At 42.1% G+C, this 19,697-nt stretch overlaps 2 protein-coding genes across 4 annotated transcripts in view; one reads left to right on the top strand and one right to left on the bottom strand.

Annotated features, from left to right (window-relative positions):
- LOC123990593 (TATA box-binding protein-associated factor RNA polymerase I subunit A-like) overlaps positions 1 to 6,155 on the bottom strand; it is a 23,007-nt gene extending 16,852 nt beyond the window's left edge. Inside the window, exon 1 of the mRNA XM_046291218.1 lies at positions 6,039 to 6,155. The gene's annotated coding sequence lies outside the window, so the exon portion shown is untranslated. The remainder of the gene's footprint in view (positions 1 to 6,038) is intronic.
- Positions 1 to 18,041, top strand: part of mia3 (MIA SH3 domain ER export factor 3) — a 19,668-nt gene extending 1,627 nt beyond the window's left edge. The window contains exons 4-27 of one of the 3 annotated variants that reach the window (XM_046291213.1): positions 40 to 2,710; positions 3,226 to 3,516; positions 3,609 to 3,742; positions 6,949 to 7,080; positions 7,906 to 7,927; positions 8,055 to 8,143; positions 8,251 to 8,328; positions 8,453 to 8,563; positions 8,862 to 8,933; positions 9,042 to 9,146; positions 9,234 to 9,356; positions 9,516 to 9,597; positions 9,917 to 9,969; positions 10,094 to 10,184; positions 10,273 to 10,411; positions 10,621 to 10,819; positions 11,020 to 11,087; positions 11,171 to 11,259; positions 13,582 to 13,695; positions 14,488 to 14,559; positions 15,612 to 15,658; positions 15,846 to 15,899; positions 16,865 to 17,213; positions 17,386 to 18,041. In XM_046291213.1, coding sequence (XP_046147169.1) covers positions 40 to 2,710; positions 3,226 to 3,516; positions 3,609 to 3,742; positions 6,949 to 7,080; positions 7,906 to 7,927; positions 8,055 to 8,143; positions 8,251 to 8,328; positions 8,453 to 8,563; positions 8,862 to 8,933; positions 9,042 to 9,146; positions 9,234 to 9,356; positions 9,516 to 9,597; positions 9,917 to 9,969; positions 10,094 to 10,184; positions 10,273 to 10,411; positions 10,621 to 10,819; positions 11,020 to 11,087; positions 11,171 to 11,259; positions 13,582 to 13,695; positions 14,488 to 14,559; positions 15,612 to 15,658; positions 15,846 to 15,899; positions 16,865 to 17,213; positions 17,386 to 17,672 — 5,472 coding nt within the window. In that variant the 3' untranslated portion in view covers positions 17,673 to 18,041. The remainder of the gene's footprint in view (positions 1 to 39; positions 2,711 to 3,225; positions 3,517 to 3,608; positions 3,743 to 6,948; positions 7,081 to 7,905; positions 7,928 to 8,054; positions 8,144 to 8,250; positions 8,329 to 8,452; positions 8,564 to 8,861; positions 8,934 to 9,041; positions 9,147 to 9,233; positions 9,357 to 9,515; positions 9,598 to 9,916; positions 9,970 to 10,093; positions 10,185 to 10,272; positions 10,412 to 10,620; positions 10,820 to 11,019; positions 11,088 to 11,170; positions 11,260 to 13,581; positions 13,696 to 14,487; positions 14,560 to 15,611; positions 15,659 to 15,845; positions 15,900 to 16,864; positions 17,214 to 17,385) is intronic. The other 2 variants (XM_046291214.1, XM_046291215.1) reach the window with 2 other exon arrangements.
- Positions 18,042 to 19,697: the final 1,656 nt, after the last annotated feature.

The raw sequence follows: 19,697 nt of genomic DNA on the forward strand, positions 1-19,697 counted from the left end.
TGGTAGTATGACTCAAACAAGGTTCTTTTTTCTTTTCAGGAAACCGACTTTGTTTGTTTTGACACCGGACACGATCAGTTTGACAGTTATGACATTGAGTCACTGTTAGTCTCCTCCTTATTGTTAACGGACCAAGACAAGTCTGTACAAGGAACCACAGAGACTTTAGACCGAAACAAAAGTGCAGAGAGCACCACAGTGGAAGTGGATGAGCCTCCACCTGAAGTGACTCTGTTAGAAAACAATGAGATTGATAGTGATGTTCCTGAGGACATTGATAAGGTTTTAGAAGAGGTTTCAGAGGAGTTTCCAGAGGATAAAGATCCAGGCCAATTTGATCCTTTAGAGTCCTCTCGACCTCAGCCTGAAATTGAAACTCTTGACGCAAAAGGAGTTGAATCTAACACAGTAGTTGAGCCCACAGCTGAGAGGATCAAAGATGACCTTCAGAAATATCAGCTGAGGACTGAGGACTCTGTGCCGGACAGTGTTGTTGAACCAGAGCAAGGTGAGACTAAAGAAAGCCTTTCAGAACCTCTATCCAAAGATGATCCTGAGTTGGATAATGCACCAGCTGGTTTTTCAGAAGGCAGACATATCCCTCAGTTGAAAACTACACTTGGAACAACTTTTGATGCTGTCACCTCTGATGACGAGGAAACTAGGAAGGTGACTCCATATGACGAGGAGGACAAGGGAAGTGAAGAGTTTGAATATCAGCAGGATGAGAAAAGTGATTATCATCTTAGGGAAACTCCATTGCTGGCTTTTTCTGAAGAACATTCTAATTTAGAACACGAAGACATTGATAAGGTTTTAGAAGAGGTTTCAGAGGAGTTTCCAGAGGATAAAGATCCAGGCCATTTTGAATCTGATCAGACACATGAGGAAGAGAGTCCACCAGAGACAGCTGAAAAACAGGACTCCAAGGACAAGAACCTGTGGTCTTCATTAGGTGATACAGTTTTTAACATTGTCAGTGGTGGGGAAAGAACAGCTCATGTTACAGGTTCAGAGGAAGAGGACGACGACGATGACGACGAAGGTGAGATTGCACCAGAGGAGCCTCCCAAAATTGAAGAACCCAAGGAGAATATACAGCTGCTAGCCAACGACCCAAAGCAGGAGCCAGAGGGAACAGAACAGCCACATGAGGTCATCTTTGAGGAACCTGTAGTTTCTCATTTCCTTGAGGCGGCTGTCAAAATGCCTGATGTGGATTCCCAGACTTTGCAGTTGGAGGATGAACCTGAAGAAGGTGACATTGAACCTTCAATACCGCTTGCTGATGAGGTGATTCCTTTTGAACATACTGAGGAGGCTATAGCAGAGAATCTTACAGTCAATGAAAGCCCAGTCCCTAAACACGTCTCACAGACAGAAATGCTCTCAGACTTTGATAGTAATACTATCGACTCAGAACAGACGCAAGCTGTTGAAGAACTCCCCATACAAAAAGAACCCAAGGAGAATATACAGCTGCTAGCCAACGACCCAAAGCAGGAGCCAGAGGTAACAGAACAGCCACACGAGGACATATTTGAGGAACCTATAGACTCTGATTTCCTTGAGGCTGTCAAAATGCCTAATGTGGATTCCCAGACTTTGCAGTTGGAGGATGAACCTGAAGAAGGGGACATTGAACCTTCAATACCGCCTGCTGATGAGGTGATTCCTTTTGAACATACTGAGGAGGCTTTAGCAGAGAATCTTACAGTAAATGAAAGCACAGTCCCTAAACACGTCTCACAGACAGAACTGCTCTCAGACTTTGATAGTAAAACTAACGTATCAGAGCAGAAACAAGCTATTGAACTCCCTATACAAAAAGAGTCGAGAGATTTCTCACAAGTAGAGAATAAATTGAAACCGGGCGGTACAGAGCTTTTCAGACGATTTAGAGGACCTAACGTCCCAGATCCAACTAAAAACACAATGGTTAAAGAGAGGCATGAAGAACTCGCTGTAGATGAGGAGGATTTGATAGACTCAGAGAACTTGGAGATTGAAGAAGAATTGCTAGAGGATGAAAATGCAGCATTGTCTTCATTCAAAACCGAGCACACTGATAAGGACAAAGAAAGTAGATCGGAATTTGGGTCAGAGCAATCCAATAATGCTACAGAAACCGAGGTATCTAGTGATGAGTTGGATGTTGTCCAACTTGAGGAGGCTATTGACATAGAACCTGAGGAGCATGACATAGAAGATTCAGAAAGCGCAGGCTTGGATCAAACCAATACACCCTCACTTGAAGACAACGTTCCGGATCCCCTTTCCGGCCAAGAGTCAGAATACAGTGATAATGTGTTGAGGCTGACGCTACTGCGCTACCACTTCAAGGAACAGGATATGAAACTCTTCCAGAAGATTCTGGGTCTGCAGAACCTCTTCAGGGTGGAGTTCTTGTTCTCTGACCTGGAGCAGGAGCTGAATGCTGCCCTGATGTCACAGACAAACACCAGTGAGGACATTGAAAAGGTGCTGGAGGCCATTTTGGAGGCCTCTGAGACCCCAATCCTGGATGAGATTGAGAGGATGCTGGATGCCCGGGAGAATGCTGACGTACAGCAGGAGACTGGTGAGCTTGATGTGGAAGCCACCATCTTGGACAACTTCCAAGAGTTGGCGTTCACCCTGCATCAGAAGTACTCAATGACCAGCGACAGTGCTCCTTTGGCAGAGGGCAGTCAACTACACCCTGACACCGGTAAGATTGCTTATTTACTTCAGTTAATGTCAGATTATGGGAGGATTAAAACCTTTTAAATTAATTTATTTGGAAAATGTCATGTTGCAAATGACATGATGATAATAATGCCTGGCGATTGGGTTTGCATGAGAAGCTGTATTTAAAGCTGGAATCCATAATTGTGAAACGGCCATGTCCATTTGCGATATTACAACAGCAAAGTTAATGCAAACAACAAACACTTTTTATTTTTCCCTCTGACTTCATTGTATGCCTGATAGAACAAAATATGTACTGCATTTTTTTTTTACCATGCTGTACGATAGTCCTCAGCTCGGCAACAATAACAACGGTCGTGGGGTGACCAGTGGCGCTGTTTCCCCCTATTGCGGATTCCATTTTTAAGAAATGCCTATGAAGTACCACAAAGTAAATAGTCTGACATAGCACAAAACCACACCCTGACAATGGCAGTTAGTACATTTTCATGTATTGCAATCTAACTGTTTGAACCGCTATAAATATTTGAGAAGATGGGGACGTGTCTGATGCAGAGGAAGAAAAGACGTTCCTGCACTCTGTGGGGGACATAAACGAGGACAACCTCACTCTGACGGTGACAGGTGAAGAGACTAAGGCACCTGAGGAGAAGCCTGACCATGAAGGCCACAACAGACCAGATCTGGATCTGGGTCTTGAGGAAGATGTGGGGCATTTTAACAGAAACCAAGACAATCAACCAGAAGAAATCCAGAGGGGCCCTCAAGCTATTTTGGAAAATACCTTGGACATGGGACTTGTTGACATGGAGCACCCTTCCTCAGGTATGCGCTCTTTCAACTTCATCTACTTTTTGAGATTGCTGTGAGGGATAAACTGCAGACATTAACCTAATTTGCTTGTCCTTTATTGCCAGGCTCTTTGGAGTCGCCCCCTGTTTCTGATTTCCAGGAAGAGGAGCAGAGTAGTTCATCAATCGTATCGGTGTTAATTTTCTCTGGTAGTCTAGTCACCGTGGTTTATGAGTACCTTGGAATATATGCTGTTATGGTAAGTTACTTCATGTACTTATATGAATGAGTTTGTCTTCCTATTAATTGACTAACTTTTCAGACTGTCCGAATTGAATGCTTAGGCCACAAGTGTGGTATGCATCAGGGTTTCCATTTGGAAACCATAAATTTACGAGTAACGAACAACAAAATCACTAGCCTAAAACAATACTATACTGATAGAATAGATTAACATTTCTACAATTGGTCAGCTATTCGAGAAAGAAATAGTCTATTCCAAATGGACTCTCGGACACTTCTGGGAAGGTGGATCCAAAATTCAGTCAACCAGTAGGCATAGGTGTAAAAATTCAAAAGCAGTGCGTGATGCTATAGATAAGAACGTTTCACTAAAAATGTTGATAAACTATTATTTCTAAACATAAGGGCAAGTGTTCGTTCCATAATGCAGTTATAGGGAAAACACCATTGTCAAAAGGGCACCGCACATGCAAGCGGTTTCAAGCAACAGAGATTAAAATATCTGTTAGAAATGTATAGAGATCTAATAGGCTACTTTTGAAGCAAGGTAAGACATTTCAAGTCTTAAAATGTTCAGGTTTCAAACAATTTAAGTATATGTTTTCAAAATGCATAGCCTACTTCCTCCAGCTCATTGCAAAGTGGTATGTGATGCACTGATGAAGCCTGTCTTCAGTTGCTGTTTGAGATGCTGGTGCTCTCGCGCTGTCTGGCAGGTTTTCCGCTCAAGGACTCTGTGTGTGTGATGAGATGCATAAAGAATATTCTGTGCCTACACATTATGCAAATTAACCTATAGGACTGATAAGCATGACCAGTCAAATGTATTTCCATCGACTGGTTTCCATCAATGAATAGCTAAAAAGCATTATTTCATAATGGGATTGTTTTTCTTTCCCCAGACAATTGGCCAGGCGCCAATTTTATTTCTCAACTTTTCTATTTATTTCATACCTGGTAAACTGGGTATGCATATGCATTTTATCTCGCCTAATTATTGCTGCGACAATGCATAGTTTTCAAATGTTTTGTTTTTTAGCTTTATTTTATTATTTTTTTAAACATTGGTTTTGCACAGAGCAATATTTTTCCCACTTGAATGCTTGACGCTCGATGTGATGTCATTAGGTCAAATGTTCTGCAGGGCCACGTTCATTTGCAAAACGTTCTCGAACGTTGCAGATAGAAATCCATTAATCGAGCAGAAAAAAATCCTCATTCAAACATGTCTGAGGTATGTTTGTTTTACAGAGCGTTTTTCTATCTGAACGTAAGAAAAACGTTGCGCAATGGTTTGAAATAAAGATTACAGCAGGAAGCAACTAAAACGAGTTTCTATTGGACAAATTCAGTTAGGTCCCGCCTCGTTTTACGGTTTCCTTTAAGAAACGTTTTGTCAACGACAGTACAGTAGGTAGGATTTTGCAACAGAATCGACCGAATGAATATATCCCAGGTTTATTGATCTTCCTTCTTTTTTGTTGACGTGTTCTAGGGAAGTGTAGGCTGAAGTTCAGTGACCACCACTGTCGGTTTATTGGTATGGTGTAGGGCATACATTACACCGCCGCTCGTAGTACAAGCCTTCTTTCTACTTGTCCATTTGTCGTGGAAAGTAATCGCGGTCAAATCTCTAAAAGGAAGCTAAATGCATAACTAGCTATCTACGCGTCCCTAGTAGACAGGTTGTTGGCGAATCAGTCAGCAGGCTAACGTTAGCTAGTAAGCCTATTAGTTCACCAAGCTAGATGGGCACAGCTTGTCATCTTCGGTGTCGTCAAAGACAACCACGATGAAGGAGCCTCAAGTATTCTACGTTGATAGGTTTGTGAAACGAGGAATTTCGGATTTCCGCAAGCCAGTTGCATTGCATATTAGCCTAGCTAGGTAGCTCAGCTATCAAACAGTATTACTTTCAGTAGCAATGAATTCGGAATTAACAACCCCTTTGCCCATGATGCCAGAATCTGATCAACTCTCCGTCTTCTACGCCTCATTTCTAACGGAACTTCAATATGTAAGTAGTTGGCTAATGTTAGTGTTGACACTGCGCATTTATGGAGGCTATAACTATTTCAGCTAGTTGGCTAGCCAAGTCTTAGTCTACCAAATGGATGGCTTGCTATAACTAAATTGCAACTCAATTTTGTTGGCAGCTTCAGTCTTGTGGAATGGTTTAGTTGTCGTCCAATACGTATAACATTTCTCCAATAGTTTCAGCCTAGAAGGGATCACTTGATTGCTCGTTTGTTTCAATGTTATCAAAGTGAAAGTTGACTGTCCTCTTCCTCATAAAAAAATTGGCCACTTACCAGACTTCAGCAGTAACCATTATTCATGTAAATGTATGGCTCGGATCAAGGGGTTTCTCTGAGCTGTTGAATTTTTCTTTGACCTATTCCCTTTTACAATTAAGCAATAAGGCCTGGGGGGGGGGGTATATATGGCCATACCATGACTAAGGGCTGTTCTTATGTACAATGCAAAGTGGAGTGCCTGGATAAAGCCCTTAGCTGTGGTATTTTGTCAGTATACCACAAAAAAACCGAGAGGTACCTTATTGCTATTATAAACTGGTTACCAACATAATTAGAGCAGTAAAAATAAAGGTTTTGTCATACCCATGGTATATGGTCTGATATACCAAGGCTTTCAGCCAATCAACATTCAGGGCTCTAACCACCCAGTTTATGATTAATTATATGCTAGACCTTGTGTTAAGTAGTTGTTTGTTTATTGCCTGCCTTTAACGGGGTGAAAGGGCACATAATGCACTCTAAATCCAAATTGGCCTTAGTTTGTTAGAGCCACTCCACAATGTAGTGTTTTAATTTAGTTTGTTTGATCTAATCCAAGATTTTCACTGAGTGACTGAGATGTATGGTCTGTGTTGGGCCTGTATGCCACGTTCATAGTGCAAAGGTCTCTGGTTGGACAGTGGCAGGGCCCCAAGTCAATCCCCTTTTGATTAGATAAGCTTAAGGCACGTTTACCCTCTATTGATTTTGATCAACAACTGGGTTACAGGCTAGGTCTATTTCAGAACCCACCTTGATTTGATCTGAAGAAGTGTCTGTTTGCTTTGACTGAATGCCTGATGGTTTAGTAAAATTATTTTCCTCTGTCCTTCATCTCAGCCCAACTATTGCCCAACTTATTTGCTAGACCTGAAATATGAGCTGTAGCAAGGAACGCTGTGTGATTGGGCCTGTGTCTCCCCAGATGGTCACCTGCCTGCCAGAGGAATGGAAGCCAGGTCCAGACTTTTATGGCGTGTCCTGGGAACCCGTGCTGGCCACTGCAGGCGCCGGGTTCATCGGCTTCCTCTTCCTCTTTTGGAGAAGTGTTCTATCTGTAAGTCATTTTTGCTCGGTCACTGCTTTCAGAACTTCATATGGTGTCCGAGACACAAGTGATTCTTCATGTTCTGAATCATTCAGTGGGGTTTTTCTCTAACATAACATTGTCTTGGATTTTGTGAACTAATACATCTGATAATAAGTACCAAGCTCTGTTGACAGAGCAGTGCCGCCTCTCCCATTGACTTGAGGATTTTACATGGATTTTTAAATCTTCTGCAACGTAGTTTCCACAGGTCGCAAAATTAACTTGGCACAAGCTGAATGACATGTAAAAAGCTTGGAGTACGCTCAGTGCTCCATTGACATTTCAGAGAAACGCTTGTTTTTCAGAGATATCTTTGAAAAATAACAGGAGTAGCCAGTAATATGAAAAGCGTACAGTAAAATAAATAAAAATACTAAATGTAATGTATCAACATCTATCCATCTTACCTTTGTATTGTTTTATGTCCTCCAGATTAGAGAAGAAAAATTACGAGTTCAGCGAAGAGCCTGTCAGTTAGTCTTAATTCTCACACAGCATCCAGCCTACAGTGCCTTTTTCCACAGATTTTTGACCACTTTTTTTTCTCTGGCCTCCATTGATTTAGTCACCTTAATCTTGACATCCAACAAGGGTAAAAACTCCAATAGCATTTGAATGGATTATGATATAGGTTTGGACCATTGGTCAAAATAAGCATTTTGATTGGACACCCTACATTTCATCATTTTTGTTTTTATTGTTTTTTGTAATTCTATGCAATCGAGGTGGGCATGATGCTATTGAAGAGACTTTGCCTCAATGTGTTGACCTATTTCCTTTTCCATCTCACAGGTCAAAAGGAAGTCCTATCTAAGTAGGTTCATCTTATTCTTTTGCAATTTATGGTGCATAGTAAATCCTCATTCATATATGCCTACTGGCATGTGTTGTCACATTTCTTACACGTCTCATTTTGTACTCTTAACATATTTTTTGATTAGCTACTGAAAAAGAGATGGCAGACAGGATGAAAACATTTGAACAAGAGAAGGAGGAGATACTCCTAAAGGTTGCTGAACTGCAACAACAGGTATGTTGCTGAGACTTTTCACTGACCAAGATCCAGACTTTGGGTTCAATGTGAATTAAGAGACATAACAATGTTTTGATCATATATTTCTACTGGGTTCCCCTCAGGGTGAAGAACTCAAAGAAAAGAAAAAGTTGTCTGAGAAATCTGCCACCTCATCTCTGGAAAAGATCCAAGAATTAAAAGTGAGCCTCTGGAAAATATTCTCTTGATCACACGTCATTGTCAGGCTGACTATTGTTTACTTGTTTGTTTTACATAGTTTTTTAAATGTGTTTGTCTCACCCTTTTCTTTCAATATCTATCCAGAATCTTGTGCAAGAGATGGAGAGACTAAATGAGCGCCTGGACGAGGAAAAGAACTTGCTCGCCAGATCCTTTGACGAAGAGCGGACAAAGGCGGCAAAACATCAAGATATGGTGAGTCATGCTGAGCGATAAGCCGAAATGTTGGACGGGGTTTTCTTTTGGGTTTTTTTAACAACCAATTGATCAACGTTGTTCCTTCGAAGTATCTCTACCTGACAATACATATAATAGATGGTATTCAACAGTCTTAAAATTATGCCTTTATCTAGTTTGAAGAACTAGTAATATTGTGATTTTTGTCAGACCACATAGTCTGCTACTACTAGCCAGCTAATTGTCTAAATATAACAACTTGTTGAGGAGCACAGAGAAACATAGTAGTCATTAAGCTCATTATCTTTACCTGTAGATGTCAGAAATGGACAAAACTATTGAGAAGTTGAAGCGGAGCAGAAAGAAGACTCAGGAGGCTCTCTCAAAGGTACATATCAAAGATGTAAACATCAACATTGCACCACTCAAATATAAATGGCATATGGCCGTTTTTAAAATATAGCACAGTATACAGCACACATTTTTGATTCTGCAGGCCACCATTCTGATGGAAGAAGCCAAGCTCCGCGAAGATGCACGGAACGTCCAGCACCAGGTTCTGGAGAAGGATATCGCCACCCTGAGAGAGGAGAACATCTCGGTGAGTACCAACACGGAACAAATATTCACACTTTAAGCCTTGTGACATATGTTGCAACGTCCTTATGACCTAATATCCTCCTTCCAGCTGCACCACGCTGCTAATTCGTGGGAGGAGAAGCACAGGGAGTTGAGCGAGCAGATCAAAGTCTACCAGAAGTCCCAGAAAGACCTGGAGGACTCCCTTGCTCAGAAGGACCACAACGTTGAAGTGAGTTTTTTAAATTATTTTTTTATTATAAAAACAAAAATGTAACGTTACGATTTTGTATTTGTTCTAAAATTGTTGTCCAGAAGTCTTTTTTGTTGACTGATCCAAGGGGAGAAGTGTAGTGTATAATTAATTGGTGGTTCTCTCCCTCTCTGGCAGGTTTTGTCTGACCTCCTGGGAGACCTCGAGGCCTGCGACGACCTGAAAGGAGGCGTCGTGGCTAACGGGGAAGCCGCTAACGGTAATTCACCTGACACCTTGTCAAAAATGACTTGATAACTTGCTAATTAACATGCCAAATATGTAAGTGTTGTCCCACTAAGGCTTTGTTTAGACAGGTAGCCCAATCTTTTGACCAATCAGATCAGCTCTGAAAAAGAGCTGATTTGAAAAGATCTGATGTGATTGGTCAAAAGACCAATTAGTGGAAAAAGGATCAGAATTGGTCTGCCTGACGCAGTTAAGACTGAACACAAACTTAGGCCTATATGGCGGCATCTGCTAGCCCCCAGTGTGTATCTGGGTAAACTGGATTTATAGTCATGTTTGGTCTGTTTCAGACAAGCAGACCGTCATCCGAAACCGCATTAAGCAAATGATGGATGTCACTCGGGTAAGACTGAGTCCATTCTTGAACAAACCCACATTTTTGTGTATCTGAAAGCCAAAATAATGATATTCAGAACTAAGAAGTGAGTCAACTCTTACGAACTCTTGGCATACAATACTTTCTACAGGTCCAGACCACTCTGTCTGTTGTGGAGGAAGAGCGCGATCGCTTCATGACCAAGCTGCTGAATGAAGAGAAAGCCAGGAAAGAGCTGGAAGGTATATCAAGCACTATATCCCAGCAGCTAGAATTTGATATGCATCACTCCCTTTTCTCTCTCTCAACACAATCAACTTATCACCACAGAACAATACCAGAAGCTGGAGCATGCCATCTTGTTGGTGAAAAGTGATAAGAACCACCTGGAGAACCAGTACAAGACCCTGCAGCAGAAGAACGAGATCATCACAGAGATGTACCAGCAGAAGGAGAACGCCTTGCAGCAGTAAGTAGAATTAGACGCTGTTCAGTTCATGCATTATTACCATTGTAGGGTTTGTTCTCAGCGGTACCACAGCATGTAAAAAGAACAATGACTTTTTCCTCAATGTGCCTTCTTCAAAACATATTTTATTGTTTTTCTGTGAAGTATATTGAGATTATTGAATGCACTTTAAGTAAAACTTCATTTGATTTGTGTTCATCGTCTCACAGGAAGCTAACCAAGGAGGAGTTTGAGCGTCGCAACAATGAGGATAGGCTGACTGAGGTGGACGGCAAGGCCCTGGAGGCCGAGGAGGAGGTCAAGGTGTGCAGGCAGCGTATCAAGGAGATCCAGGATGAGCTGAAACAGACTGAAAAGTCCTACAAAGCCCAGATCATTGAGCAGGAACAGAAATCCCATGAGAACTGGGTATGTACAACTTACTTGTTACAACATTAATGTGTCTCCTACTCATTTCTCAACCCCCACTGATTGCACACATGTAGAACAACAAGGACATTAAAAACATTTATTTAAAAAAACTAAATAAAATAAGTCTGCTGTTTGACCAATATTAGGTAAATTTAGTCCCAAACATGACATTTTAAATACCTCTTCCTTCTCTCCAGGTTATTGCACGTGCCGCAGAGCGAGCTCTGTTGGACGAGAAAAAGGAATCAACCAACCTCCGTATCAAGTGAGTGCTACAACAAACTCAGTTGGGCAATACCAATTGGGTTAGCGACACCAGTCTAGATTTCTTTTTCTCTTTCACCTTAGACTGACGGAGATGTCCAGCAAGCTGAATGAGCTCCGTAGGCCTCTATTCAAACCCACCCCTGGGATGGCTCCCATGCCTCTCCGACGAGGTAAGAACAAATCCCCACAGAGTTCCCAATGTTATTAGGTGCTGGCGACTGGCACATCTGGGGTGCATTCAGTAAGGGAAAATGTTGAACGTGCAGTGCGCTCCAAAAGTTTTGGGACAGTAGCAATTTTGTTGTTTTGGCTCTGTACTCCAGCACTTTGGATTTGAAATTATACTTGACTACGATGTTAAAGTGCAGGCTGTCGGTGTTCATTTGAGGGTATTTTCATCCATATTGGGTGAACCGTTTAGAAATTACAGCACCATTTTAGGAGACCAAAGGTATTGGGATAAATTAACTTAAGTTTATTAAAGTAGTCAAGTTTTTATTATTTGGTCCCATATTTCTGGCACACAATGACTACATCAAGGTTTTGACTCTACAAAGTTGTTGGATGCATTTGCTGTTTATTTTGGATGTTTCAAATTATTTTGTGCCCAATTGAAATTCATGGTAAATCGTGTATTGTGTAATTCGAGTCATTTTTATTGTAATATTTAATAGAATGTTTCTAAACACATTCATTAATGTGGTTACGGATAGCTACCATGGTTACGGATAGTCCTGAATGAATAATGAATGCGAACGTTAGAGACATAGACATGCTAACCTCTCACCATTTCAATAACAGAGGATTCAGCATTTTACGTAATCATAGTAGCATCCACATTAATTTAGAAGTGTTTTTAGAAACATATTCTATTCTTATTTACAATGAAATTTACTCAAATGACACATTATTTACCATTCGTTTCTATTGTGCACAAAATAATCTCAAACGCAACTAAAACAAACAGAAAATGCATCCAACATATTTGTAGTCATTGCGTGCAATGAATATGGGACCAAATACTTAACTTTACTGCTTTAATACACAAGTGTATTTGTCTCAATACTTTTGGTCCCATAAAGTGGGAGGATTATGTACAAGTGCTGTAATTTCTAAACTGTTCAACTGATTATGGATAAAAATACCCTCAAAGTAAAGTTGACAGTCTTCACCTCATAGTCATTAGCCGTGTTTGAATACTCATACTAACTGTACTATTTGTGACATAAATTGAGTATGTAGTATGGTCATAGTATGGATATACTGTAGTTAGTATGCCAAAGCTTCCCTGATGTCTTACTACATTACTTGTATACTTCGTAATTTGGCGAGTGGACACTCTTTCTGTGTTTTTAGGGCCCATAATGCAATTCTTCAGAAAATGGCCGTGGCTTCACAACAGATTTGAAGAAAATAGTGGAAAATATGCAGCCATAGTCTGACAGCGGATACAAATTCATTCAATGTTGAGCAATGTTATGACTAAATGTAAATAAATTACGTTACATGTTATGTTGGCTGACAAGTTGTTAGCTACGCTAGCCTTGCGAACCGCATAACATGTAATTAAATCACATTTATTTATTAAGCCCTTTTTACATCAGCAGTTGTCACAGTGCTATTACAGCAGTTGCTTGTATGTACTGGTATGTTAGCTACCTAACTTTAGTTGGCTACTAATACATCAAACTTGCCAGTATATAAACTATACGCTATCTAACTAACTACCCAATGTGTATTGACTTGATTGTTCACGTCATTCTTAGCATAGCTAAGTGGTATAGTTGTTGTGTGTTCTCAATGCACATTGTTAATGACATCGTAAGATGTCTAGCTAGTTATTTGTTATGCTAGCATGAAGTTGCATAGCAACAGCATCTACTTCCGGTAGACAGGTGCAGCGTTAATACACTCAACTGGAAGGATACTTTTTGTTTACACTATACTAAGATGAACTAATAGTATGTAGTATACAGTATGTTCGTTTGGGTATTCAAACACAGCTATCATTATCATTTCAAATCCAAAGCTCTTGAGTACAGAGCCAAAACAACCTAAAATGTGTCACTGTCCCAATCCTTTTGGAGCTCATTGTGTTTTGCTGATAGATCTGAAATGACTCTATTCTTGAGGACAGAGATGGATACATGCTCTACATCATATGTTTATATCTGAATATTCTGTCATGTTGCACCTTCCTGAACAGACCCCTGTGTTCTTTGAGTCCTCGTTGGTTTGGCTGTATTCTATTGTTGGTTGGATAATAGCTGTGATTGCATTTCAGATGAGTTCTTGGACTTTGTTCTTGACTATTGGATAACCAATCTGCTGTTGGAGCTTTACCATCGGAAATATGTGGAGTTGTGTTGTTGATTTGACACCTATTCCTTGAAGCTGGACCAATGTGGAGAGACTGACCACCATATTTGGTTGTGTGCTGTTGGTTGGGTGTTCATCATTTTAAATGATGTTAATTGGTTTGGTTTAAACAGGTGACTCGTACGGGCCCTCGCCCGTGAGCGGAGGTGCCCCGTCCCCCCCTCTCATGATGGAGGGTCCTGGGCGACCCCCCTCTGCCCCTGTGGGGAGACGGAACGAGCCCTACGGTGAGTCTCCAGAACCCTTCCCCGGACAGCCTTCGGCCCTGATGATTGGCCAAGCAGTACCGTCCCTCAGCCAATGAAATCCCTTCTAACCTTTTCACCTTCCTTTATATCCCCTGTTCTGTTTCAATCATGTCCCCTTTTTCTTCCTACTGCTCTCATCCTGTACCTAGTTGGTTTCCACGTCTGATCACTTATTCCTCTTATCTTCTGATTCCTTCCTGGTTTACATTGAGATTTTCTTGTGACATGCTTTCCTTTCTCTCTCTGCCATCTTTTCTCCCCATACCTACCGCCGTACCCATCTCTTTCAACCGGGTTTGCGTGTCCAGGCGGTCCAGAATGTCCCCTTGCCTCTATCTTTCACCGTCCTTCTCATGCATTCCTCCTGCTTTTTCTGTACTATGTTGGTTTCTTGGTGGTGCTCAGCTGCTGGGAGGTCATATGTGAGGGGCATGTCCTTGGGATAGTCAGGTTGCAGAAGCCTTAGCCATTGTGATCCCCTGTGGAACTTTGTACAATCCAGTTGTTCTTCAGCCGTGTGATATTAATACTGATTCACAAGTGTCCTGTTGTGGAATAATCCTACCAGTATATGGCCAAATATTTTCTTCAGACTGCAAATAGACCAGACACTGCTATAAATAGCTGGTAGCATAAAGCAGTAACGTGAACCACAGTGGTGTAGAGTCAGGTGCCTAATGACACCCAGGAGAGCCGAGGTCCGAGAATATGGCAGTGTTAACATTTCGCCTTGGTAGGATGATGTATGACCGTGTATTTTGTGTTCAACAGGACCACGACCTCCATCTGACCCTCACGGTCGTTACCCCCCTGACCACAAACACCCAGTGGCTGCCAGACCTGGTAGGGATGATTTATTTGTCAATGAAGGTTGATTCAGTATTATTCCCTATGATTCAATATCCAGACCTGCCAACATGCATGCATTTTGCATACCAACTATGCAAGTCTCTATCCATGTATGCAGGTTCGAGATCTGAGTTAAAAGTAGGCAGAAATGATTAGGGACAGATTAAAAAATATATTTTTTAATTTAATTAAATAGAAAAAATCCACTGAGGTTTTTTTTTTAACCTTTATTTAACTAGGCAAGTCAGTTAAGAACAAATTCTTATTTTCAATGACTGCCTAGGAACAGTGGGTTAACTGCCTGTTCAGGGGCAGAGCGACAGATTTGTACCTTGTCAGCTCGGGGGTTTAAATTTGTAACCTTCCGGTTACTAGTCCAACGCTCTAACCACTAGGCTACCCTGCTGCCCCGTAAATTTAACATCCTGGTTCTCGGGCTGCAACACACAGACATGTGCGGAGTTTGTGTCAACAGACATGGAGATTAATACATCATTATTGGACGTAGCTAACCCGTGTCTGCCCCTCCTGTTTGTTGTGATGCTGAGTTTGCCGGCTGTCAGCTGTACCTAAACACATGGACAAATCCCTTTTCGACTCTGTGTGGAAAGGTGAACACTAATTGTTTCAAGCTAACGTTAACCAACATAAGATGGACATTCAGTGGGCTCTAAAGTGCCAGCAGTTCGCATTTGTAGATTTTGTACCGAAACAAATAACTTTTTAAAAAACTCCAAGAATAAAGGCCTTTGTTCTTTTTCATTAGATCTTGTTAGTGACTTTTTACCATATGTATAAATAGATTGCTGTCAAGAAAGTATTCCAACCTTTTATAGACTTGATTTGGTACAATTCTATAATTGTGATCAGACTCACAAACAGCATGAGCGTGCGGGAGGAAAGAACCTCAATTCGGCGTGCAAGTTGAATCTCCACTTTGCCGTGAGTGTCTGGTACTCTAAAAAGTTGGACAGGGTTGGCATGTGTGAATGTCTCTATCCTAGCTGTATTTCCTTTAATCATTCTGCTCTTTCCATCACCTTTAGACACCATTGCACCACGGACATCCTCTCCAAGCAGTCTGGACAGCTCGGTAAGTTTTCAGTCAATTTGTGACAATGTCCACAACTTCTTTCCTTATTACGTTACAAAGTTAGGAATGGAAAAGGGACATGGAACTAGCAAAGAAAAGTTTCATTGAAGCACCTCGAGTCCTTAGTCTTATGTGCATCCCCCCCCCCCCCCTGTTACTCCAACATGTGGGTGTGTTTGCTCTAAAGCAGACCGCCCCACCACAGGCTGAGGCCCAGGCCTCCACGGAGAACCCAGAGGCAGTGAGTATTATGTAGGAGGCTGAGGCACGGTGGAAGGGATGTGGATGTGTGAGCATGCTTACCTCAGCCATGGATCAGTGGCAGGCAGTGGGCTTGTGGCCTCACAAGGTTTGTCAGACTTAACCGTAACTGTCCAGTGAAAATCATTCTGTTAACTCATACCCAAATTATGTTGACTCATCCTAAATTATACTTTGTGGCCAAAGTATAATTTGGGGGGAAAAAAACATATTTGTATCTCAAACCGACCATTTAAAAAATGCGTGCTATTTCCCCAAAGGATGATGTCATCCTCTAGAGGAGGATGAGCTGGCCAATCAGCGGTCTACTCGCAATATTTTTTATTACTGGTATACGCCCACACCATTCCACACGGAAAAGTGTATATTTAACATGCTTAATGACAATTGTTTTTGGAAGGGAAAACTATTTCACTCATTGTGATTATCGGTCATTTCATTGAAATCTGGAGACACTGAACAGTTACTTGAATATTGCTGGCTGGATTTTCACATGCATGGTTACTTGCCTTATCAGTTCTTTACATTACAACACCACCCCCACTGAATGAAATGTGGTGACACTGTTCTACAAAGCCATAACAAAAGCACAACTGCATGATGTGAATTGTTTTATCGTTAAAAGCTGTGTGTTTTGAGGTTAATGCTTTGTGGAAAGGTCCTGATTCCCAAAATCACGGTGATTGGAACTTTGTCGTGTGATTTTAAAATAAAAATAATGTAATATATATATTTTTTTTGGGGGGGGGGGCTGCATAACTTACCTTACTTTTGTGGGATTTTGAAGTTGTTTCTGACATGTGCATGATTGTGTTTTGTTCTAACGAAATTGTTTTGAAAGGAGCTCACGGGTGGTGCCAGCAACAGGGCTACAGGCACCACCAACCTACATCTCCTCTTTAAGACTTCTAGGTTTGTAATGGTGTTTATTGGTGGTTCCTCCAGAACTCAGGACCTCGGGGCCCTGGCTCCCTCCTGGCCTCTCCTATCAGCTCCCCCCCAGACTCAGGCCCCGGCCCCCTCAGACCAGTTATCAGCCATCCCTCCGGACTCTGCTACCGTCCTCCTGGCCCTGGGCCTCACCACATCCCTCCTCCCTCACCCTTCATGCCTCCCATGTACCGACCAGCCAACGGACACCCAGGCATGATGCCTCCCGGACCCCCACCACCTAATGGACACCCACCTGGCCCCATGATGCCACCTGGACAGCGGCCTCCACCTCCTGGTGCCTACGGCCCCCCACACCACCGGGGCCCTCCACCTCACTATGGACCAGTGCCTCCCCCATTCGGTAGGTGGTAAATTCGGCGACCCATTTGTTTTATTTTTTAACCTCAAGTTGACTTTCTTTGCTATTGTTATTTCAGTTGTGGAGAGTAACGTAGTAGTGATATTGTTATTTTTGTAGCAGGATATTATATTATTGCTTTTCACTTTCTCATGTTTGGTCTCGCTCTCCCCAGGTGTTCGCGGCGGCCCCCCTATGGCCCGACCCATGGGACCACCACGTCCCTACATGCACTACGGACCACGTGATCACTCCATCCCACCCCAGCACCTACCCCCAGGAGCGGCCCCATACCCTCCTCACAGTGGCCCCAGAGACTTCCCCGGGCAGCCCCCCATGCAGCAGGCCCCCCATGGGCATGACTCTTCTGTGGGTCCCCAGGGGCAAGAATACAGCTCCCAGCAGGCAGAAGCTACCCCCCAGCCCCAGGACTCAGTCAGCTCCTCCATGGGAGAGCCTTAAGACACCCACCAACTATGTCAGAGGGCTTGGATACCACCTGCTACCATTAACAACCCGGCTATGTCTAATCGACCACGATTTCTCTTTATTTTTCCCCTTTCCTTTAGATTTAATTTGGATATATATATTAGTGCCAGTCAAAAGTTTGAACACGTACTCATTTCAAGTTTTTTTTATTTTATTTTTTACTTTTCTACATTGTAGAAGAATAGTAAATACACCAAAACAATGAAATATCACATAGGGAATCAAGTAGTAACCAATAAAGTGTTAAACAAATCAAAATATATTTTAGATTATTCAAAGTAGACACCCTTTGCCTTGATGACAGCTTTGCACACTTGGCATTCTCCCAACTAACTTCATGAGGAATGCTTTTCCAACAGTCTTGAAGGAGTTCCCATATATGCTGAGCACTTGTTGGCTGCTTTTCCTTCACTCTGCGGTCCAACTAATCCAAAACCATCCGAATTGGGTTGAGGTCAGGTGATTGTGGACGCCAGGTCATCTGCAGCACTCCATCACTCTCCTTTTTGGTTTAATAGCCCTTACACAGCCTGGAGGTGTGTTTTGGGTCATTGTCCTGTTGAAAAACAAATGATAGTCCCACTAAGCCCAAACCAGATGGGATGGCATATCGCTGCAGAATGCTGTGGTAGCCATGCTGGTTAAGTGTGCCTTGAATTCTAAATAAATCAGACGGTGTAACCAGCAAAGCAACCCCACACCACCACCTCCATGCTTCACAGTTGAAACCACACATGCAGTGGTCATCCATTCACTTACTCTGTTTCTTGAAGACAGTGGTTGGAATCGAAAATCAAAAATTTGGTTCCTCCGGTCTAATGTCCATTGCATGTATTCCTTGGCCCAAACAAGTCTCTTATTGGTGTCCTTTAGTAGTGGTTTCTTTGCAGCAATTCAACCATGAAGGCCTAATTCACGCTGTCTCCACTGAACAGTTGTTGTTGTGTCTGTTACTTGAACTCTGAAGCATTTATTTGGGCTGCAATTTCTGAGGCAGGCAACTCTAATGAACTTATCCTCTGCAGCAGAGGTAACTCTGGGTCTTCCTTGTGACAGTCTTCATGAGAGCCAGTTTCATCACAGCGCTTGAGGGTTTTTGCGACTGCACTTGAAGAAACTTTAAAAGTTCTTGAAATGTTCCGCATTGACTGACCTTCATGTCTTAAAGTAATGATGGACTGTCATTTCTCTTTGCTTATTTGAGCTGTTTTTGCCATAATATGCACTTAGCCCTATTTGGTAAAATACCTTCTGTATCACCTCTACCTTGTCACAACACAACTGATTGGCTCAAACGCATTAAGAAGGAAATGCCACAAATTAACTTAACGAGGCGTACCTGTTTATTGAAAGGCATTCCAGGTAACTACCACATGAAGCTGGTTGAGAGAATGCCAAGAATGTGCAAATCTGTCAAGGCAACGGGTGGCTACTTTGATGAATCTCAAATATAAAATATACATGATTCCATACGTTATTTCACAGTTGATGTCTTCACTGTTCTACAAAGTAAAAATATAATTCCCTGGAATGAGTAGGTGTGTCCACACTTGACTATTAGTGTACCAAGTTATTTCATATATCCCATTACTACATGACCAAAAGTATGTGGGGACACCTGCTCATCAAACATTTAATTTCTAAATCATTGGCATTAGTATGGAGTTGGTCTCCCCCTTTGCTGCTATAACAGCCTCCACTCTTCTGGGAAGGCTTTCCACTAGATGTTGGAACATTGCTTTGGGGACTTGCTTCCATTCAGCCACGAACATTAGTGAGGTCGGCACTGATGTTGGGCGATTAGGCCTGGCTTGCAGTCGGCAGTCCAATTCATCCCAAAGGTGTTCGAAGGGGCTGAGGTCAGTGCTCTGTGCCGGCCAGTCAAGTTCTTCCACACTGATCTTGACAAACCATTTCTGTATGGACTTTGCTTTGTGCATGGGGGCATTGTCATGCTGAAACAGAAAAGGGCCTTTCCCAAACTTTTGCCAAAAAATT

The sequence above is a fragment of the Oncorhynchus gorbuscha genome, linkage group LG12, assembly GCF_021184085.1.
Source record: "Oncorhynchus gorbuscha isolate QuinsamMale2020 ecotype Even-year linkage group LG12, OgorEven_v1.0, whole genome shotgun sequence".
Lineage (NCBI taxonomy): Eukaryota > Metazoa > Chordata > Actinopteri > Salmoniformes > Salmonidae > Oncorhynchus > Oncorhynchus gorbuscha.